This window comes from Pseudopodoces humilis, chromosome 1 (genome assembly GCF_049639895.1).
Source record: "Pseudopodoces humilis isolate 2021_Gansu_Grassland_sample_001 chromosome 1, ASM4963989v1, whole genome shotgun sequence".
Taxonomy (NCBI): domain Eukaryota; kingdom Metazoa; phylum Chordata; class Aves; order Passeriformes; family Paridae; genus Pseudopodoces; species Pseudopodoces humilis.
This window is the reverse complement of record NC_142200.1, coordinates 148,546,312-148,570,365: the sequence shown is the minus strand read 5'-3', so window position 1 is coordinate 148,570,365 and position 24,054 is coordinate 148,546,312. Positions and strand designations below refer to the sequence as shown.

At 39.0% G+C, this 24,054-nt stretch overlaps 1 protein-coding gene across 5 annotated transcripts in view; it reads right to left on the bottom strand.

Annotated features, from left to right (window-relative positions):
- The window catches only part of MINDY4 (MINDY lysine 48 deubiquitinase 4), a 68,740-nt gene that overhangs the window by 26,471 nt on the left and 18,215 nt on the right, over positions 1 to 24,054 (bottom strand). For 4 of the 5 annotated variants that reach the window (XM_005527780.3, XM_014256787.2, XM_014256785.2 and 1 more), the window contains 8 exons: positions 23,217 to 23,275; positions 22,535 to 22,644; positions 21,442 to 21,558; positions 18,694 to 18,782; positions 15,084 to 15,185; positions 14,019 to 14,082; positions 12,958 to 13,023; positions 12,584 to 12,651 (listed from right to left, as the gene is read on the bottom strand). In XM_005527780.3, the coding sequence (XP_005527837.2) occupies positions 12,584 to 12,651; positions 12,958 to 13,023; positions 14,019 to 14,082; positions 15,084 to 15,185; positions 18,694 to 18,782; positions 21,442 to 21,558; positions 22,535 to 22,644; positions 23,217 to 23,275 (675 nt within the window). The remainder of the gene's footprint in view (positions 1 to 12,583; positions 12,652 to 12,957; positions 13,024 to 14,018; positions 14,083 to 15,083; positions 15,186 to 18,693; positions 18,783 to 21,441; positions 21,559 to 22,534; positions 22,645 to 23,216; positions 23,276 to 24,054) is intronic. The other variant, XM_014256786.2, reaches the window with a different exon arrangement.

Below are 24,054 nucleotides of genomic sequence, written 5' to 3'. Positions count from 1 at the left end.
GTGACAATTCTCTGGTTGTTTTCTGCCAGGGTGTGGAGACACCCATTGGTGATGGGGAAATTGGAAGCGTTTGCTCGTTCTGCTGCCCTGGCTGTCTGATGTCAATGCAGACATAAAATCTATAAATCATAATAGACTGCCCCAGCATGGATATTTCAATTTATAATTTTAAAATCACTTAAAAACAGAAAAAAACACACATTAATTAGAAGCCAGGGGATACTTTTAAGTGTCCCAGTGATCATCAGACGATTTAAAGCTTGACTCTGTGAATATCTTTTTAATTTACAGCCCAACGCTCCATGTGCTGCTGTAACATCAGAGATCGGTAAACAGACACTAAAAAGCAAGTGTTAATGATAAATATTCCTTTCTTGTGCTTTATTATCACTATTTTCCCGTGTTGTGAGAGTCCATAATCCCAGCTGGAGAGTGGGGTAGGAGAATGTTGGCTGCCAGAGCAGAACAGTGGCGTTTGCCCCTCCTGCTAATATTATAAAGTCAGTTTAAAAAAAAAAAAAAAATAATTATTCAGGCAGAAAGGAAGACACTGATTTTTAAAATCTCCTGAATAAAGATTTTAAATCAAGCATCTGCTCCATGTGCAGTTTCCAGCAGAAATCATTCCCTGTGCTGATACGAATCAAAAAGTTGACAACGAGACTTTGCTAAATTTCAGGTCACTTGTAAGATCTCCCAGCTTGATTTTTAGTTTTAATTGTCATGTGTGTGATGTGCTTTACACCTGCATGAAAACAGGGAAGACAGAGTTTGGATTCTAAAATATTTACAGAATGTGGACGTGTTTTTAATATGCTCACAGAACTTAAATAACATGGCAAAACTCAGCTTCACATGGTTTATTCACTTTGTACTGTTCTTTTAAAAAATATTTCTACTAAAACCTTTTCCACCTCAAAAAAAGAGTAATTGTGAGCCCTTATCCTGAGGCTTAACTGTCCTTTCAGCCCTCATGTGAGAAAACATTTTATCCTGACATTATTATCACACAAAACGAGCATCATTATGTGGTGAAACCAAAATATGTGTAAGGTGGCTTCAGAGTAAAAACTTAATTTATAGGAGCTGGAGAAATCTCCTCATGACAGAAATCACCAAAATACAGCTGGTGTGAATTATACCTTTATTTTCATGGGTTTTAACGCTGCTGGGTTTAAGGCAGGGATGCCTGAAAGTCCTTCCAAAAAATATCTTTATGTATTATAAATTCATTTTCTCTCCATGCTCCTGTTGGTGAATCTGTGTTTATCTTCAGCCTGGTTGTAATTGTTTGTTTCAAGTTATAAACAATGTTTTTATAAAGGAAATTAAGTACTGAAGGTGGACAGATGCTCTGAGCCAAACCTTTGACTGCTCTGAATTGTCACAGCCATGCTGACACAATTTGCTGACTTCCAGACAGTTATTAGAGATCTGCCTAGAAACCAACCCATTCTGGGATATAAAATAACAAAAAAATAATAAAAAAATAAATCTAAAAGCTTAAGACAGATGAACAAAACTATTGTTTGATAGAACAAACTCCAATGTCATTATAAACCTTAGCACTGATGGGGATTTGATAAAATACACTTCAGTGACGTGTATGGACTAAATAAAGCTTTAAAAGTGCATAAATACAGATCCAAAATATCAATATTTTGAGCACTGGAATCTCCAATATAACATAACCTGCAATGAGATGAACTTTTCCTTAGCAAAAATTAAGCGAAATAAATGTTTTTCAAATGCTTTACATACATTTACTCTCAATTTACTTCTGGGGAAATTCTTGACATGTCTTCAATGGAGAATAATTAAATATTGAATACAAAAGTCCAATACAAACTGTAATAATAGGAAGAATCCCAGACTATCACAATGTGAGTCAGTTCATGCCATTTGGCTTGATAACAGAAGAAAATAAAATAATAGAAAAGAAGAAATAGTGCATTTGGGTAAGTGCTGGCTGGTTTAGAGTCTTTAACTCTGAGGCAAAGCTGCCACAGAAAATTGATGACCTCAATTTGTTCATGGCAACAGACAGTCACATTAACAAACACACAATTACAAGTCTACTCCCAAAATAGATTTGGGGCTGGGAGGGAGAAAAAACTCATCCTCAGGAATGAGGATTTCAAATAATTACAATGGGGATGTGGAAAATGACAGGATGGGTGACTGCCTTATTGTGTAAATAATGTTCCAGAATATTTCTCTTTTTTTTTTTTAATACTGGAACATGGCAAAGGTATCAGATGAATGTTCAAAGAAGAGAAGTGCCTCTCTAAAAAAAAAAAAAATTAAATATTGTTTGGGATTCAGACCAGGGGAAGCAAGGAAGTGGCTTCATTCTTTATTTATCACTTTTGCCACATACCTGCTAATTTCACAAAGTTCTTTAAACGGTCTGGGCACTCATGCAGGTTAATTCATCAGCTCTGCTGCTCCAGGGTGCTGACAAACAATGGGAAGTATTTATATTTCACAGGGATTGATCTGATGGGAAAGATGATTAATCTATTGGCATATTCAACCTACTATTTAATTTTTTTAAACAAATTATCATTATAACTGAATGCAATATCCTCCTGAGTGCAACAGAACAAGCAAAGATATTAAATCTGTATTTAACTCACCACATTGACCCTTCAGCAAACAGCTGAAAAATCTGAATGTGTGAAAGTTGAAATTTGCCAAAATCTGACAATTTATTTGTTACTGCTACATTTGGTAGTAGAATCACACTTATCCTTCCACACCTCTGCAGTCTTTTAATCAATATACTTTATTTCCCTAGAATCAAAATAATTAATTTCTGAAATGCTTTGATTTGCTACACAAAAGGGGAAAAATGAGAAAGATGAAAAAGCTGATCAATCACTTCAGGGCAGGATTCATAATCTTTTTATATCTAAAGATGAACACATAAGCAGGCAATCACTCTGGAATTCTAAGTTTGTATACATGGAGAGAAACTGGATCATCCTGAAGGCAATTTAGGTGACCCTGCTTAGGTGATTTGCAGAGTAGAGGAAGAAACCTCAGGGAAATTCCTTTTCTCCATGTGATGAACACACAGTAAAAGGAGCCTGCCACAACCTGGCCATGGCCATCAAATTGCTAAATTTGGAGGGAGAAATCACAAACATTCTGGCACTGAAGACAGACTGAGTCTATTTTTATTTTTTAGATTAAAAGCTGAGAAGTGAGAAATAAGGTTGATACAGAAATAAAGTCACCCTGTAGCCATTCTTTGAAGAAGACTCCTCAACTGGACAAAGCAATTAAAAGTTCAATTTCTTTAAGTTAATTTACTACAGATTTTAGCTCAACAGAATCTGAGCATTTAGCTATGGCAGGATCAGAGGAAATTCAGTTAAAAACTTTCCTGCGGGAAAGAAGACCAGGATCATTTCACTACAGCAGGACACAACTGATGGACTCCAAGAGATGTTCAAAAGGAAAGGAGAAGGTTAAGGAACATTTCCTCATTACTTTTCATAACATGAATTCCACCACACTCCTTAGACCTACTGGGCAATTCAAGGAAAAGAAAGGAAAAACTCTTTCACACAAAATTTCTGCAGTGGGGAGCTCATTGCCACAGGGGCTGTGGAGGCCAAAAGGATTAAAGGGTTTAGAGAAATTTTGTGGAGGACAAGTTTCATCAAGGGCTAATAAACTCAGAGACCTGGACACATCTGCCAGCCTGAAAAATCCTGGAATTACTGCTGGAAACAGGGAGAATATTCCACCAGAATGATTCTTCAGTGCATTTTTCAGTTTCCTATCTTTTCCCTATCAAACCCAGGCTAACAGGCTTGCAGAACCTTGATGCTACAGGGGCAGTCCTATGGGAGCAGGGGCAGTTAAACCCACACAGAACAATATTCCATGTTTATATCAGCCCTGGTGTGGATTACAGACACACCCCATGCTGGGATAAAGCAGAATTGTGGAGAGGGAGAAGAGAGGATGATGGTCTCTGCATCTGTTACTCTCTTCCACAGAAATCTACATTTCTCAGCTGTTTTCTTGGCTTTCCATACTTTTCTTTACAGCTCAGGAACCTGGAATCTGGTCACCCTTTGATGAGGTTTACTGAGTCAACAGGCTGTTTACTGATACACTTTCGCTCTGTATTAACACTGATCTTTAAATTAAATAACTTTCCCTGCCTTGTTTAGTTACAACCACCAGCATCTCAGTATTTTAGAAAATAGTTATGTCCCACCTCAAAATTTGCTTTTTTTAAGGCTAGAAAACATAAAACCTTTTGCAGTTCTAGAATTCTTCTCTGATAAAAGAGATTCCTTCTTCCCCTGGTCTGTGCTTTTCCTACACTTCTCCCAGCTTTAATGTGTGACCCCAGCCTGCCGTGGTGTTTCTCTAAGGACACATCAGTACCTTGCACAATCCATTAACATTTCTTCACCTCCCAAAACTATTTATGCTGATACACCCTCAGAGCAAATCCAAGGTTATTTTTTAATGCTGGCCCAGAGTCACTGTGTGCTCTGCTGCTCCTCATCCTGCCATTTACAGCTGATGAACCCCCCAGTACAGTAGTGAGCAGTCTCTGTTTACAAGACCTTGCAGTTTCTGTAGTGAAAATAAATTCCCTTTTTATTGCCCTCATCAGCAGGCTGAGCCAACTCTTTTTTACAGCATGATTTTTGTTCTCTGTACTGACAGGGCCTTTCATCTTCTCAGTCATCAGGTCACTTCATCAGCACACCACTCCCTTTGTCCAGAATTATTGTAGGCAATAAAACATTTTTAATCCCAGACTGATGGTGGACAAACTCCATCAGTCACCAGCCCCATGCTAACAACACCTTTCTGAGTCTCTTTCCTAATCACCTTTAGAATTCTTAAAAGATGTGTTATTTTCACATTAGTAAACGATTTTTCATTTGACATATAAAATAAAAATCTCTTATTAGGTCTCCATTAACTAATCTTATTCTATTTTTTTTTTTTTTTTTTTTTTAGTTTAACTAACAATTCTCCATTTACTCCTATCACTGCAAGTCAAGTTACTCTATATCTAAATAAGGCATGACAATAAGGCTTTTAGGATCAGGTCCATTCATAAAGCCCGGCAAAGCAAGAGAAAGCTTCAAAGTGCTGAACAAATTTAGGAATGAGGTGTAGGTTCAAAGACGCCTGCTTTATTTTTTCCTTCCCATTGTGTAGCCATCATCACTTTTTCAGGTTAAATTCCACCTCCCACAAATTTGATTCAGATATTAGGCACAAATTCCAATTAGCCACGCTGACTCTGCACCGTGTTGCTCTCCTTATTGAAAAGCAGAATATTAATTTAGACCTGGAGCATCCTTTACATTATTCCTGATATCAGCCACCTCCACTCTGCACAGAAACCTCACACCTTTTCCTGATATCTTTGCATTAATGTGATAAGGAAATCACTTGTTGTTTCATTTCCTCAGGTCTGACCTCATCTGAACCACATTTTTTCTCCATTTTCCAACACCAGGACTCAGACCAGTGATGACAGAGAAGGTTGTTGCTCACCACCCTTTTTTCATTCCTCTGCACTAATTTAAGAAGTCAGAAAAGTCCCCAGAGAATGAGCTAAAAATCTTCCCTTTCTTCAGCTCCTCAGCTTTGTGATTTATCCTGACCTGTTCCACAAGGAGCTGGATGTGCCCAGGGAGCACTCTGGGTTTATTCTGGGTTTATTATTATATCCTCCTGCTGCACATCCACACCACATTTGCTGCCAGTCTCCAGTCCACTTCTGTCCTGTGAACCCAGCTGGTGACACAGCTGAAATTCCTGAATTTCCCTACCAGGAGGACAAGAGTCACATTCTCAATTATCTGGGCAAACTCCACGTTTCCCCCATTCATTATTTCTGGCATTGTTTCCCAGTTCCCCAGTCCCTCACCTATCAAGATAACGAACAGAACCAGCATAACAACCTCTTTGTCTTCTTGATTCTTCCCTTTTTTTTTTCTGAATTGAGTCTCATTTACTCATTTTTCTTTACCACTAACCTTTGCTCCTTGTCCTCCAGTGCAGCAAACGCCCTCAAACCTAATTCAACTTTTTCTTTGTGGTCACATTTCCACTTGGAAATTTCCTTATATTCACATTTTATTTGGCAACTCCTACACATTTGAGTGAGACCCTACTCTCATTTTCTCTGTCTTGTCTTCCAAACCCCCTTTTCCCAGTACCTTTTGTCCCTGGGTCCCTCTCTCAATTAGAAAGTGACATTTCACACATCACTATATTCCACTGCTTTTCCCTTTTTGAAAGCACAAAGCTTCAAATCTTGGTCTCACATCCTCCCACAAATATTGCTAAGGCTGCCACTGATTCTTCCTGTATTCTTGACTTTAATGGAAGGAAAAAAACATTGAATTCTTTCAAGCAAACTCCCTTTTTTATTATCTTTTAGCAGCTGTAAGCTGTGCTTCATTATTCTGCTCTTATTAATTGATTGATGTTGCAATCAGCTCTTGCCCAGTGAACACTTTGGCTACAAGGGCCTCTGTCCAATTCCCACAACAGAACCTCAAAGACAGGGAAGACCCTGAAAATTAGGAATTACATGCAACCCATCGAGCAGGAGGCACAGAAGATCACTCACCCCAACAAAAAAGGGATCAATTCTTCTCTGCTAAGGTCTGGATCCCACCAAAATCTCTCCTATTTGCTCATCCCCCTATTCTTGGTAAATCTAACCTTCCTTCCTCATATTGTAAAATCACAAATGGCTCTTGAGGAGCCTGAGATTCTCAAATTTGATTTTATTTTTCAGTTGTGTCCAGCTCCTTGCTTTTTAGCCCTGTAACATAATTGGCTGCAGCTTCCCTGTCTTTTTGAAACACCAAAAGCTGCAAAAACCACGATGGCATCTATTTATATCACACAACTGCAAGCCCTGGGTGAAAACTGCTCCCAGACACAATTTCCCCTGCTGCTGTTTTTCTCCCAGGCACTCCCAAGTGGAGGGGAAAAGGTTTTCCCAGAAAACTGGCTCACAGAAAAATCTACTTCCATCAAGAGCTGAGAGTGCCCCAAGTGATTGGATCCTTCATGGGAAGCTGGAAGTGGAATTTTACCCCTGGCCCAGCCAAAGGGGTATTTCACAGAAAGCCTTTCCTCAGCAACCAAACAACAGCAGGAGAAAAGGTGAATTTGGAACTCCAAATTAGAGCTTGGCTCTTGGACAGGAAAAGGTGTCAGCAAAGGAAAGTGGATTGAGGGTGGGGGACCCTTTGTTCCACCCACAACTCATGAGCCAGCACAGCATCACTTTCCTTTTCAAAGTCCTGCATGCCTGAAAGAGAATTAAGGTCCAGTAATGTGTCAGAATTTGGGGTTATTTTACAGTAAATGATACAGAAAGGATATAGGATACAGGAAAAAAATGGTTTGATACAGATTACTGCAGTAATGATCATTTCCTGCTGTACTTCTCAATAAAAACTTCTCTGGATGAGTAAGGGAGGAAAGAACTGCTAAAATTACAAAAAAAAAAAAAAAAAAAATATAAATAGTTTGCCAATGGACCAGAAGAGAAAGACTCTTGTAGGATTGCTTGCAACCAGACAAGTGATTACAGAGGTAAACCCCAGATGACAAACAGATATATTTGACTGTGGTAAAGGGCATAATAATGGGCAGCATTTAACAAGATTTGATGCTTCTGCATGTTCTTATTTCAAAAATGGATTAGAATGGCAGATTAAGGAGATTTAACTTCTGCAGTTAGGTAAAATAGTACCAGAGGAATGACGAGTAAGTGCACAGAACAACATAATTTTAATCATTTGATTCCCTCAAGTGAAAAACTGTTTATTAATGAATTTCAGAGAATGAGGTGAATTGGTAATAACCAAGGACAGAGTTACTGGATGTGAGAAATCCTATACTGATAAGGAGTCATAACATGATTTATTCAATTTAAGAACAACTGGCTTTTGAAATACACACTGGCTTTTGAAATAAATTAATTAAATAAAGAACCACACAAAGCAACCAGCTCCAAACAACCAAAATTCCCCAACACCAAAATGGGAACAGCACAGATAACTCTGAAACAGGTCTGAACACCCTTTTCTGGAGCAGTAAGGACCACAGAAGTGTAGTTAACAGAGCTGGGGGAGCACAAGGAGGAAGATGTTGATGTGCATTTTCCATGAGCAGCCAACCTTAATGAAGTACACAGCCTCCTCCTGACTTGCAAAATCAGACTCCTTCTTTATTTTTCCCACAGCCAAAGCCATTGTTTTACTTCTTCTCACAGAAACACTTCAGAGAAAACATGGACAAGACACCCAGTGGCCAATCCTGACTGGAGAGTGACACATGACCTGGTAAAGCATCCCCAGCTCCATAAAAGCCACGCAAACAGTGACAGAATTCTGATTTATGCGAGCAGCACATTGAGCCTGGGTTTCAGATCAGGCTCTGTGCAGTGGCTCCAGGTGGGCTGAAAATGGCAATTCACTGTTTTTCCACAAAGGGATTCCACCCCAGGAATTTTCTCGTGTTCCTTGCTCTCGTGGGCTCTCGTAACGAGGCTTTTATGCAGCAAGAGATTGCAGCAATTAGGAAAAATGTGGGAACGGGGCTGGTGAGGAGCTGGAATTTAAAGAAAGCTGAGGATCCAGTGAGTGCATCCAAAGGAGCCACATCCCACTCCAGGAATGGCTTTGCATGAGTAAGCACAGTGAGGAAGGGGCCAAGGGCTGGGAGAGGAGGAGGCAGCAGCCAGCAGGGAAAGCTGTGCTGCACTCCCACTGCAGGCTGGAAATTCAGATTGTGGGGAATCACTCAAGCTGCCATTAAAACCAGAATATTCACAGCTTCCCTGCACTCAGCAGGTCTCGCAACCCAAATTTTGAGCTCATTCTCTATCCCATGAATGGGAAATATCCTGTAGCTCCCATGAGTGTGAAGATCCCAGCACACACCCTGCACGCTCAGAAAGATTTGTCCCCTGAGCTGCTATAATACTGGTTTTTTTCAACAATTTTTAGCTGCCTGTTTTAAAACAAAAAATTAAAAAAAAAAACAAAAAAAACACCAAAAAAACAGGTTACAATTGTTAGGAACCAGCATTCCTTCCTGTACCAGAAGCAACAACGCGTTCTCAGCAACTTCCTCAGGAATTCTCACTCCTCTCTGGCCATTTGTTATCAGCTCAGGCAGTGATGATCATTAGTGCTTGGAGCATGAAAAACTCATTACCCAAAATCTACAAAGCAGCGCAAACTCCTGCATTTCCTGGCATGTGTCCCCCTGAAATAAGAAATACTTAAGATTTGCCAGTGATTTCAGAACAACTGCCCAGCAGACCTGGCTGAATGCTGGAATTTCCCTCCGCCAGGGAAAATCTGTAACAATGTAAAAATGATGGAGCTGGACCAAAAAAGCAGCAAAAGCAGCAGCAAAGATGAAGGCAGAACACAAAAATGGGGACATGGAGGTAACACCAAGGCCAGGGGGTTTAGGGATGCTGGAGCTTGCACCTTCCATTAATTGATCTAAACTTCCTTGAACCTCTTGATACTCTTGGCATCCTCATCTCCCAGCAGTGAAAGTTATTTATGCTGTGGAAAAAATTAGAATTGTGCTTGTTTTAACATCAAAGAGTGCTTCCCTGAGAGCACCCAAGTTTTTGCACTCTGAGGAATAATGTATTCAACCTGATCATGGGAATTTTTATTACTCCCAAGTTATTCCTCTCTATTGGTGAAGGGAAAAGATTTTTTTTTTCATGTGTGGAAATTAAAGGGAAACTTTGTTCTCATTATCTACTCTGTTCTGGTACTAATGTGACTTTACTGGCTGGGGAGACAGGACTACATGCAAGATAAAATATGGAAAATCCTGTATTTATATGAAGCCATTAATGTGTTTTTATTCTGTTCTCAACTCTCAACACATTTATCTCTTGTCTGTCACAGAAAACTGAATTGATGTGTTCAGATAATTAAATTTCAAGTGGTAGTGCCAGAATTTCTGTCCTTTTTTTGTAACAGCCTATTTAATGCCCATCACTAGCTGAGTACAGTGGAGACTGTTTTTGTCATAATGCTCTACATTATCAACATTTAATCTCCCATTTTTCACTGACCTGCCACTAAAAAACAGATTTCATTTCATGACTTTATATTTACAGTGTCAAATTTCTTTATGAGCAGGTTATTTAGATTTTCTCACTTTATAGGGGAGATAACAAAGCACTTCAGGGGATGATTTATGTTATTCTAAGATAGACACCCAAAATAAGTAAAATTAATCATGATTTTTTTCCTTTTTTTTTTTAGTTTAAAGGCCTAAATGCAAATACTTAAATAGAAAGTAAATAAATCATAGAGTCCTGGAATGGTTTGGGCTGGGAGGGACCTTAAAGCTCGTCCAGTTCCACCCCCAGGCATGGGCAGGGACATCTTCCTCTGTCCCAGGATGCTCCAAGCCCTGTCCAGCCTGGCCCTGGACACTTCCAGGGATGGGGAGTCCACAACCTCTCTGGGAAATAAACATCTTTAAGATAGATCATTACACTAAAACTAGAAAAAAAAACTAAGTGATGTCAACTCCTCAGCTAAAATTAAATAATCTTTCTATTTCAGTGCAATAGGCACACAAAAATAGGGACAACTGAAACTTCCATGGAGTTTTCTGTTGTAAAAACCTGCTGATTTTTCTGTTTTTAAAAAACCCCAAAACTGGGACAGAACAATTCCAGGGAGATCTATTAGTGCCTGAAAATTCCATTGGCTAAACTAGCTCTTATTTGTCTTCAGCTGCTCATCCAGAACTATGCCAGTTATGTAAATAATTGCTTACCATGCTGGTAACACTCTCTGAATGGTACATATTTCTTGAGGATATCAGCACTGAGTTATTTGTCTTGATATTTTTAATATCCTAAGAGAAGCATGGTGACACAGGCAGCTAAATCGATGGCTGAAGATTACATAAACAAAACTCAGTTTGCACTTCTGAAAAATAAAATTTGTGCCAAGGTCTAAAAAACAGAACACACTTTCCATTGTGTTTAAAAGCAGAAAAATTCCCATTTCTTGTAAACAAAAGATAGGTACCAGTGCAGCGTCTTACACAGCACCAGCTAGAGGAGAAACAGTACTTTAAAATGAAGTTTTGTGAGAAAATCATGACAATTCCTCAAAATAGAACTGCACTTCTTAAACTGTTCTGACATTCTGGATCAGATCTGTAAAAATATTTAGATAGTTTAAAATGTAAGCAGGCATCATAAGGAATTGTCACGTTCACTTTAGACACAGCTCCCCGAAATAAAAACACAGATGATTGATTGGCCTTGTCATAATCCATCTGGTAGGAACTGGGAGGTGATGAGGGAGAATATAGCCTTGCTTAAATTATTAAAGAATATTTATCATTTTATAGCAAGCAAAGCAGTGCAGACAGCAGCAATTATGAACCTATAGATCATTACTTGCACAAGGAATTTATTCATCTGAACCTCTCTGTTGTAACTAGCTCAGAAAAATGAGAATAAATGGCATGTGCCCCAAAATTATCACATCATTTGTGTTAGAGTACAAAAGTGGAGTCAAGCCAAGGGCTGTAGTGTTACTATAAGCAAAAGAAAGGGAGAAATTACAATAAAACCAAAAAAACTCAATTTGCAAACACTTGCTGGGATCCCAGCAGGTGAGCAACTGATTGTGGGTCTCAAATTTGGACTAAGCTGCTGTTTCTTGTCAAGACAATGCAGAGCTGCAAGAAATAAAAGCTTCCATGAATCAGACTGGTGCTGCTTTCAGGCACAGCTGCTCTCTCCGTGTCACTTGTCACTGCAAACTGGCAGGGAGCAGCTTCCCCTTGCTCCTGGGGACTTTCACAAAAGGGAAAATTTGACTCAACAAAGGAAGCCTTTACATTCTGACCCACTGACACTCACAGCACCACAGAAACACCTTCACTCCGAATAAAAGCTCAATTAAATTCCACACTGTGCTTGGGCAAGCCTCATTGAGTTTTGGAAGAGGTTATGATGACTTCCCAGGAGTCAGAGCTCAGAATATTCATTACTGCAATAAACTGAGACCAGAATTGTAATATTTTACTTACAGCTACCTAAAGATGAGCTGTATCACCCATTTTATTCTGCCTTATCACTAACAGAGTGACTGGGGAAGTCAGCACAGTGAGGTCATGCCCTCCTACCTAAGATAGCTCAAGTATATGAAATAAATAACCTTTTAAATGAGTCTTGCTTAAAATGTCAAGGTAGGGAGAATAAAAATCTACCTCAGACATGAAACCTAATGTTGAGATGAAGTATTTGATACCAGATGTGGTGGACTGATCCCTACAATAGATATATATAGATATCTCTAATTATACACACACGCAAGTGTGTGCATACAACAAGAAAAGCCAAAATTAGGTGAATAAATCTGCTTAACTCTCCCAATATTTATCAAACACCAGGACAGATTAAAAAGGGCAGAGATTTGAGCACACCATGGATTTCTCCTCACTTTCCACAGCCCACTTTGCTGTGCAGTTTATGAAACAAGGCTGGAGAGGCACTCACAGGTTGATGGATCTTGATAAGATGACAGACACAGTCAGGAGGATGCACCCATAGGGACCAATTTCAAACTGAAAAAGAAAAGGTGTTATTTTGGTCTTATTTTGTTTGTTTGTTTGTTTCTTTAGATAGGGCTTTCTGGTGTTATTTTTTTTGTTATGTGTAAATTTTTTGCCCGATCCTCCAGAAATGCAAATGGTACTGAAGGCAGGAAGGAATTGCTGTGATTTATGCTAAAGCTGAATTTGTTGCTGTGTTTGTTAAAGTCCATAAAGTGTTAGAAACAGTGCTCAGAACACATTTTGTGAGACTGATAGACACAAAGGCTGGCAGCTGAACCATAATTTGTTTCATTAATACACAATTAAACACAGTACCTGGTGAATATTCTGCTGCAGAAATCCAATCAGATCCTCATACCTCGTGGCACTGTGAAGTATTAGCTGGGAAGAAATTCAAGAAGGAAGAAAGGTGACTTAAAAAACAGTAACTCATTTCTATGACCTGAAAGCTGAAATGAAGCAATCAAAACTTTCAAACTGCCTGGAAAGATCTGAACTAACAAAAAGAAATAAAGATCTAATAAAATCTACCTCTTACTGTTGTCATTTGGCACAGAATTGCACCTCAGCACCTCATATATTCTGAATTTTTCAATGCTGCTTTTTGATGATGTTTAAGTTTTTTGAACAGACAATTTGATTCAAAATTTTAAGCATTGCCTATGCAATGAAAAACAATTCCTAGAACAGAGGAATACTGAAGCTTCAGAAGACACAGGATGGGCAAGAAGCTCAGGGGTTTGTACTTAAATAGTGAGACACTTATCACACTCAGAGATTATGAGTATTCTTATTTAACATGAAATCCAGAAGAGCTCACAGATCCAGGCCCTCACTTCAATATTCTTTGCCTGTTTTTCCATCTTCAGATGTTTTGAGACAGCTATTCCCCCGTTTAGGAGGCCAAAAACATTTCCTCCAACCACTGGAGCCTGGCTGAAGGCACCTCTGCTTGCAAAGCCATCGGAGAGCCTCAGATGGAAACACAGCATAACTGGAAAGTGTTCTGCCATATGGAGCTTCTGGAGGGGGAAAAAAGGCAAAGAATTCTGTGTAAGACAAGAAAAAAACAGTGCCTTTTCATGCTCATGGTCAATTGGAAGGGCCCACGTTCATTTTCACTGTGTGTCATTAAAAGCAGGCAGAGCTTTTAGGTTTGGAAGGCAAATGGGGAAAAAAAAAATGGATTTCAGAGAGCCCAGCTGCCCACAACCACTGGGGCAACTCAATCTATGGGATTTTATTTCCTGTTGGGTTTTGGATCATAACTAATTTGATTTTAAAGCGTTTGGAGAGCAACAGAAATCAGATTTATTGAACTGAAATAGGGAAAGCAAAAAAGAGGATCTGGAGATGGGAGTCACACAGAGCCTTACAGTTTCTAGGATTCCATCTGCCTTGTATTTCCCTGTGGGAGTGAACTGCTGTCTTCCTGATGGCCTGAAGGGAATTTTCAGACAAAATTCATGTTAAAAGGAAGAAAATGACATTAAAGAGAAGTCAACATGTTATGTGAGCTGAATGATGTGCCAAAGATTATTATTATTGTTATTATTATTATTACTATTATTATTATTATTATTATTATTATTATTATTATTTTAATTGCTTTTAAAAAAAATTCTTGTAAATAAGTTTATATTGCAAATCAAACTTGTATCAGTGAATCAAACACTTTATCTGTGCTGTGCTCAGTCTTACATGAATTACAAGTCTCTCCATAGAGAAAGAGGATAAATATAAGTTTAAGATGTTAATGACAGTTTTTACTGCAAAATATTTTTAGAGCAATGACATTCAAACAAGCAGAAGAACATACGTAAAATATCATAGAGGAAGCAGGTTTGAGATGTAAAAATATGTGAAATATCATTTGAAATGTCTTTGAATTTTCTGTTTCTATTTCAGGTTTACAAAGGATTTCTGTGCCCCAAAACCTCTCTGTTACTTTGCAGCTATCTTAGTTTATCTAATAAAGGAAATTAATTATTGCCACAAAACCTGACTCACTTTAAAATGTCCTTTAGGTTCCAGTGCAGCCAAAGCTGGGATCTGAAAGTTGAGTGTTTTGTGTACAAGCAGCCTAATTGTATTGCATAAACTAAGCAGGCAAATACAGCAAAAGGAGCTCAATTCCAGCCATAACAGAATATCCTGCAGTTCAGGAGCAGAATTCTCCATCTGGAAGAATAACTCTTAATGAAAAGATTTTGGATACAATCAATTAAATCCACAGGATCTTTCACAGCAACTTCAAAGTGTTTTGTCTATTCTGCCCCAGCTACTGGGGCAGCAGAAACCACATTTTGCATCGCTCCTTAGGCCTTTTTAGGTGGCATAAATGTAGCTCACAAAGCATTTATATTGTAAATGATGTAGGTTTGGGACAGATAAAGGTGTAAGAGCAGTGCCCAGTGACTAAAAGCACTTCTCCTACTCACAGTGCCACCAGGGCTTTCTCGTGGCCCCCCGCACGCCACAGGATGTCAGCGAGAGCCAAGGAGAGGCACTTGGTCCTGTGAGCTTCTGAGGGCTGGAGACAACTGCAGTCCAGGAAATAAAGGAGAGAAACAAGCACCAAAACGTGAGGGCAAACAGATTCACAGCAGGTTTGTCCCAAAAAGAACAAAAGCATCCTTAGAGACAGTTTGGTAATGATTAATAGCAAGGCTCCGGTGAGCTGCGTCAGAAAATCTTTATTTAGGTACCTCAGTTCCTCTACAGCTGAGAAAGAGGATGGCCAAAACGCCCTGTGAGTTGAAGAGGCAACTGGTTTTGTCAGTGGGGAGACATTCCAGGCTCAAAGTACAGCTGAATCCCACCTTTCTCTGGGAATCAAGCAGCTGGATGAGAGGCCATGAGAGCACTCACTGCACTCCCTGAACTGAGACTTCTCAGCATCCCCAGAGCCCTCGGGAGGGAGATGCAATTGGGGTCATCAATTTTGGAACCATTCTCTGAGGAGAAACCTCATTTTAGGCATTTAAGAAGGCACCTTGGACCCTGAGGATAATCAGACCCAGTGAAGGGAGCTGTAGAGAGAAAAACTCCCTGTTCAGATTGCTGCAGAACAAACTGGGCACACGGGGTGGGTTTCCTCTCAAGTCAGAAGGAAAGCATTGGAAGGACATTACTGCACCAAAGTCAAGTGGGAACAGCTCTGTGCTGCTTTTTGGGGACCTCTATGAGTTTCTGTTGCTCCTGATGCTGGTTATAAATAAATGTAAAATTGCTATGTCTGCGTGTTCTGTGACACTGCTCCTGTCATACAGGTGAATTTAAGTGATGAAATTCACAGTCTTCACTTCTAGGAGGTCATTACTTAAGCTGGTGCCTGATCTATAAGGAATGATTAAAATTAAACTGTTTTTATCATTAAAAGCAATGGATGAAAATCAAGAGTAAATAAGGTATGATCAACAACAGGAACTGGCTAAGAACAGATGTGTTATCACACCCTGATCTTCTGAAAGGAAGAGTTCCTCTTCCACAGAACATATTTTTAATTGCTTGGACAAAAAAACAGGTAAATGCTTCAGGGAACAATACCATACTGGCAAATAATGGACAAGAGAAGCTACTTCATCTTTAGACCTGCAATAAACCTTTCAATATTATCCAAGGGGATTGTTTTATGTTTTAAACAGAATTTTTAGTTCCTAAAGGCATTCATACTTAATTTCTGAAGATTTTATTTCTTAACTCTTTTAAACAAATCTACACCACAATGCTTTTACCCACTACTAAACTTTCTCCAAAGAACTGTCTGCAACAAATGCTGCTTGCATCTTTTTTAAATCAGGTGTGCCACAAAGTCAGGACCTAAAACATTACACAAAGTGGAAAACTGGCAGATTTGGGAATAAACCAAATATCCAAGAGGCTGAAGAAGTGGCCAAAAGATCCCATGGCCCTGGGAAGAACATAACTGAAGTTTTCTCTAGTGGCTTCAAGAATGGCACTCTTTGAAATTCAGATTTTATCAGTTTCAGAGAGTTACCAGCCTGGGAGATGAGGACAAAACCTGTTCCCACTGTTTGAGTAAAAGATCTAATAATTCAAAAGACTAAACAAGAAACACCAAACATCAAAAAAATTAAACAGACTTTCAAGTTCAATGTCTGCCTTGAATATAATGTTCATTTAGAGAATGTTTCCCTCTCTGAAGGATGTGAGATATGAGAAATAATTGGTGAGAGTTTTCAAGTGAAAAAAATAAATATAATCACAACTTTCTCTTATCTCTGCCTGTGTTCTAACACAGACACCCAGAAATTCATGGGAATCACAATTTATGTGTCTGAGAGAGGCAGCAGAGGAAGAAGGAGATATGATAATTATTTCTTGAATGTTGAAGAAGCCTGAAATCAAACACTTCTTGTGAAGTGGTTGATAATTTGAAAATCCAGGTTAGAATTTGAAAGGAATATTTGTCCCCTCATTTGAGACTTCCCTTTCCTTCTGCCTGCTGAAAGTTTCTGCCCATGGCAAACACAGCATAAGAAAAGTATGTTTATCTCATGAATAAAAACAAAAATCTTTTAAAACCATGTGGATAATAAGAGAGGGAAAAACAGGAGAGGCAAATCCTGCTGAGTAAACAGGATGGCACGAGGTGGGACACCCAGTTTAAACAACCTGGCCTCCATCCACTTATTTGGGTGGCACACAATTTTATTTCATTTATGATCTCTGAACCATGCTGCAAAAGGGAAATTAATATCTCTATTTTCACTAAGGATGACCTGAGGCTCAAAGGGAACAAGGAGCAGATGATCAAAGGCTGTCCTCAAAGCTGAAAGAAATTCTTGTTTTTCACAACCAGAAATAATTCTTCTGTGGAGATTCCTGGTCATAAAATCTAAATATGCACTGAGTTTCCTGCAAGAAAGTTTCTGAGGTTTTTCTTTTATGTAGAGAAGAACCTTGAAAAGTCTGCCCTCGTTATAATCTCAATTTTAATCCTGAAGTTTTGCAGGATAATTTCTGTCACTTCCCATCCTGGATGCTGAAGACAAATAATGATGTTCTACAGGCACCTGTTTCTTTCCAATATTGATGGAAACCAGCCCAAACAATGCATTTACAGTAAGGCTAAGCCAGACAGCACTAAGGAATATCAACAGAGACCACAGCATTTTCCTACACAGTTCCAAGCAGAAAAATGGACATTTAAGGCCAAAATTTAATATAAAAGGAAGATTTTCATATTGTAAGGTAATGAAGTTCAAGAAGGATCTCGGCATGAAAGTTTCTCTTTCGACTAAATCAAGGCCACAATAATGGAGGTCACAAATAAAAGAAGGAGGTGGCAACACAAACCAGTAAAATAATTTTCCTTTTGTGGAGGCTTTGTGGAATATTTCTTTTGTAATGGACTTAATGTCTTATTGAAAATAAAAGGCAAATATATGAAAGCTGGTAATAAGGTAGTTTTTGAGGCATTATTTTCCTGAACTGAATTCAGTAACCCATGTTCCTTTAGCAACGTGACAAACACGTTATTATTACAGCAGTCCAAGCAATTTCCTTGTCAGCAGCAACACCTAACAAAATTCCTTTAAAGCAAGCAGAAAATACACAGAATATAAATTCAATTTCCATTAAGGAGTTTAAACAGGAATGATCAAATACAGTTACGAGAAAAAACAGTCATTGTAACTTTAATTTTTCAACCCTGTTGAGATTATTAGTGTCAAACACTGGATGAACTTCATGGTCTTTCAAACTTGGATTACTTTTTTTGTTTGAAATCCAATTTCTATGAGGACCTTGAGGCTAAACGATTTTCACTGGCCTCAATTCAAGCTGTTTGGTTTTTGTAGAGGTTCTTGGGTTAATCACAAGCAATTACACGAATAAGACACCAACTTCTACATTCCTACAGTTCAATGGGAAGTAAACACAACTAAATCAGATGCTGCTTTCTTTCTCTCTCTCTCTGAAACAAAATGTTCAGAGAGTTCAAACTCAAAAGGCTGAGTGGCTGCAGCAGAGAAATAGGGTTTTTTTACTTTTGTAGGGAAAATTCCTGAAGTGTCACTGCCTTACCGGGTGTCTTTGTTCCTGTTGCTGTCTGCAAAGATCAGCTGCTGCAGGACACAGGCTTGGACAGCAGCCAGAACTCCACATGGACCACCCTGGGGGGAGAACAGGACCCTCCGTGAGCAAAGAGCTGATGGGTGCTGGGGAATGCCCCTGTGAGCTCCCATCCAGCCCAAATCCATCCTTCCACCTCTCCCCCTCCAGACATGACTTCACAGCGCTCTCTGTGGCTCTGGGGTTTTGTGCAAGCCAATGAAAATCAGTGGCTTTAAGTGTTTTTGTGGTTCCTATCCTTCCTGAAAAGACCCAGACATCCGTAAGGTCAAAAGAAATGTGGGGTTTTATTTAAATCAGGGATATATGAATGAAAAATCTCCTCATCCCTACAGAGCTGAAGTGTGATTTTCAGAGAGAAATCAAACTTGAGTGTTTTCCAAGGACTGAAAACAAGCCTCGCTCTTGAACTTCCTCTCAGCACCTCGAGTTCCCACCTGCACCACTAAACAAAGATTTCAGGTTCCAGCACAGCCCTGTGCACCCCAGATCCTCCCTCTCTCCCTCCCTTCTCACTGGGGAAGAGGAAGAAAACCAAGAAAGTCTGAATCTTTCAAAATTTGATAGTGAAATTTGAAAGTGAATCTTTCAAATTATCAGTCTGAGAGGGAAAAAAAATTCACAATAGCAAGAAATGCCATGGAAATAAATTTTATAATAAATAAGAATAAATAATTTAGAAATATATATTTTATAATACATATATAAATATAAATAAATATAATAAATAAAAATAAATTTTATAGAAAGCTGGTTTGGGCTCCATGCAGGAGACAAGGCTGACATCACAGACACCACAATGCCACCCATGAAAATCCTCTCAAAACCCTACAGAAGGAGGGAGAGGAGAGCCAGCACTGCTGTTTTCACACAGCAATGTGGTTAAAGGATCAGTTTAACTCTCTGATTGTCCTAAGGGCAGCACCAAGGGAAGGGGACCTGCAGGAAAATGCAGTGTGAAACTTAGAAAATAACCTAATTCCTGCAATTAGGAAACAGCTTAGATATCGACATCTTCCCATTTCTCGTTTATATTTTACATACTCTGCCTCTCTAGATTTATTTAAGTAACTGATGAGTGAATAATCTGAAATATATCAAGGAAAAAAGTAAGGTTTGTGTCAGTCCATCAGGGAGAGCCTCCCAGTCAAAAAAAGAAACGACAGGATTTATTCTAAGTATCTTCTTACAGCACCACAAAAAATTAACGTAAGAACTGAACAACTGTTCAGCTGAATTGAATTTTGGAAGTGAGAAGGAAATACATTAATGAGCTGAAAGAGGCACAGTCTAAGCAAAACACTATTCCTGCACTGAATTCATGGTGGGGAATTTGATGGCCAGTGAGTGGCTGGAAGTGATGAGATATTCTTTCTCCAGGCTGGAAACACCAAAGTAACCTTTACTGTGGGCCAGTGACCACCACTGCCAAGGTTCCTTTTGGAGTTTAAATCAAGATTTAATATCTTTTTTTCCTACTAGGCTTGTAAGATAGGCAGCTGTCTTCTGAGATCACCAGCCTAATGAAATATTTAACCAGACCTAGGTCAGTTAATTAAACATCCTAATGACATGTTTATTAGCCATTGTCCTTTCCTCAAAGCCTCTCTTCCTCTCATTTCTGTACAATGGTCTACTTCTCTCAGGACAGATAAAGATTTTCTGCATCAGCACAGAGGCTTAATGAGCGTTTTGTAAAGAGGAGCCTACAAGTATTTACTGAACTCCTCAGATCCTGCTCCTGAGGGGAGACACCTTGTGTGGATACCCCAGGAGCAACCCCACATCAAGCTGGGGAGGATCCATTCTTCCACGGGGTCTGGTGGGTTTTGGGGGCAGCTCCATGACCCCGTGGCACGAGGGTGGTCCCTGGGCTGAGATGTGAATCCAAGGTGAAGAACAGAGAGCAGGGAGGGGTGAAGCACTGGCTGTGGGCCAGGAGCTCAGGCAGGGCTCACAGGGAGAGCTCAGAGAAGCCACTGAAAGCCCCAGGTCAGAGAGCACCACAAACATCTCCCCGGGATGGGCATGTTCTGTCCAGGCTGGCCCAAGGCGTGGCACGGTGCTGCTGCCAGCTGTGGCCACCACGGGGCCCTGCTGCCCATTCCAGATGTGCCCACTGCTGGATGTTGCCAGGGAATTGATGAAAACCTCGCTGTGGGGAGGAGCTGGGCTCTTGTGGCTGCAGGAGAGGTGAGCCCAGCAGCAGTGCCAGTGTCCCAGGGAGCCTGCAAGGTGTTTCTTTCTTTTATTCTAGGAATGAACCTCAACACCTGACCCCAATATCTTCAGGAAGTAAAAATCCCCATATGATTTCCCAGGCAACTCTTGCTCCATCTCATTTTGACTCAGATCAAGCTTGTTTAGCCCCACATATAATTTTTCTCTTAAACTCCACCCTTGATTTATGCTCTTTTATTCTTCTACCATCACTAGCTTCTAGCTTTCAGCTGCAGTGGCTCCTCTTCCTCCCCGTGAATAATTCCCCATCACACACACACAGATGTGCACACTTTCTGCAGCTCCTCCACCCATCTCAAGTCTCCCATCACGACTTGACAAGGTGACAGCATCCACTGGAAAGCAGAGTTTAAAGAAAAAGTCTTTAGAGAACTGATTTTTTTTCACTGCTGAGGCACACAGCCTTTGTAAAGTCAGTGTGAAAAGCAAAGATCACTGTTAGGAAGGAATTTACAGTACCTTTTTCTGCACAATGCCGTATTTTAGCTGTGGGATATTGTTAAATGTAAAACTCTGCATTTTCCATTCTTCACTGAAGCAACAAAGACTAGAGCCAAACAGAAGATTTTTTAATTCCTATAAAAGAAAGGGAAAAAAAAAAAATCTCATTTTAAAAAACAAACCCAGAACACAGTAATTTGTAGAAAAGAAAGGAGGAGTGTGGAAGGGTAATGACTAACTCTGCACAACCACCCTCTTCTGTTTTATCCATACTGTAAATAGCAACACCCCAATGAAAAGGAGCAATATTTTCCTTTTCCTGCCATATTCCTTCCACTCATAATGCTGGGAGCTGCTCAGCACTGGAAAATATTTATGTCTAATGTCTGGGGCACAGTTTCCCATGAAAGCATCCCAGAACATTGCCCGGAATTGCACAGCTCGATGCTGACATGAGGGAGAAAAGGATGAGACAAATGTTAATTAAACATTTGATTTCTGTATTTCAGGTGGCACAAATCCAGACTTTGGCCCTGAACAACTGCAGACCAAGACCATCCAGCAGTAGACACGCTGAATAAATTGCATTCATGCTAAAGCAGAGCTCAGGAAATAAGAAAAGACTACTCAGGGCTGCTAGAGTTACTCCAAGCTGTTTGATCTAGAAATTAAATTGGAAGACACCCTCGTTTTATTTGGTCTGGGGTTTTTTCTCCTCTGTCTGAATGGGAAGGAAAAGTATTTAATAATTTTATCTCTGCTCAAAATAGGGGAGATAAATAAACAAGGCAGAAGCAGTGAGAGGGTAATAATAAACCACTGCCAGTTGAAAGGAGTGCAGAACAAGCACATGAATAACTGACTAGAGGAATTAAGGAAATAATACAAGCTTAATTAATTAAAGCTCTTCTCTGTGCTTCAAGTGGGCTGATGCATGAGGGTATTTTTCTGAATTGAGCCATCCCTATATTTATCACCTGGACAAGGAATATTCTCTGGAATGCAGCACATGTCCAAAAGTACAACACAGAGCCATCCACTGCAGCTTCAGCTAAGGCACCTCAAATAACAGCCTCACAAATCTATTCACATTTACCATAATTAGTCTTACTTTTGCAAGAGAAATATCAATTGCCTTTGATACTATTTGAAGCATATAGAGTGTTGAAAGATCTGCAGTCTTATTAATTTCTCCAGTTGTCTCCTCATCCTCGACATCAACTGAAAGAAAAAAAAAAAGCAAGTGTTGGATGGAAAGAATTTCCCCAGTACTCTCAGTGCTAGGGGATCATCAACATGAAAATTAACATTTATTGCCTTCATAAAATGGAAAATATAAGAAAATAAAAGATAATATAATATATATTATGTATTATATGTCCTATATTATATTATACATATTATATATAATACAATATATGTTATGTTATATGTTATATATTATATGTTATATATTATATGTTATATATTATATGTTATAGTATATATAATATTGTATATTGTATATAGTATATTATATATTAAGAGATAAGATAAGAAAAGATAAGAAAAGATAAGAAAAGATAAGAAAAGATAAGAAAAGATAAGATAAGGTGGATAAAAATACACAAGCCAGCCTTTGTTTATTTCCTAATGACTTCTTTGTCTTACCCGAAAGTTTATAGCAAATTTATAGCAATTGCTCTAAAGCAACTAAGAATTACAAAAGCAGCCACTCCTACGTATTTATTTGGCCACAGATCCTCTGACAAGTAAAAAAGATGGGAAATCCAAACAAACTTGACATAACTTACTCAATTCTAGGACTTCTTTCATCTGGTCTTCTTTATAGCCAGTGGATGTTGGAGACTTCCTACATGAAAATAAGTCAAGAAATGAAGGACAAAATGTTTATTTTAAATGAGAAAAGTCGGTTGAATAAACAACAAGACATAGGGAGCATGCCCACACAAGGATATACCTTTTACATATGTGGGGGTGTGTGCAAATATTTATATATATGGTCTAAGAAATAAATGGTATTGGAGAAAAGCCCTTTTTCAATGGAAGAAAGCTGCACTCCAGGAGTTCATCAGGAAAAGCAGCCAGAACAGTTTCAGTCCTGTTCCAGCATCAATCTCATTTCATTCGTGTGATATGACAGATCAGGTCATAAAATAAAATTTAAATCCCTGACAGGGATCAGGGTAAGATTTAAATTAGTCATTAAACTACTTGAAATATCCAAACAATAAAAGTGGGAATAGGTCCTAGACTGGCTCTTTTAGCAGTGTATTACTTTAATCCACTAAGAGGGATCAGTTGTTCAACTCCTCTTGTGATTTAATTGTGTATTACACAATTAAAATGATTAAAAGGTTAAAATTCATATGAATAACTACTAAAAGGACTAAGCATTTAAATTTGTCTGTGAAGTCAGAGCTGAAATAAAACATTAGATTTTTGGAGACTAGATGGGTTTTATTCTTCCTGTTGAAATCACACCAAAATGAATTCACAATCAAGGAAAAGTTTTGAATAACTAAAAACACTAAAAATGGACTTTCTTTTTTCTCTTCTCCCCCCCCCCCCCAAAAAAAAAAAAAAAAGCAATACTGTATCATTGGCTTTTGCTTTGGAAAAAAGGTATTG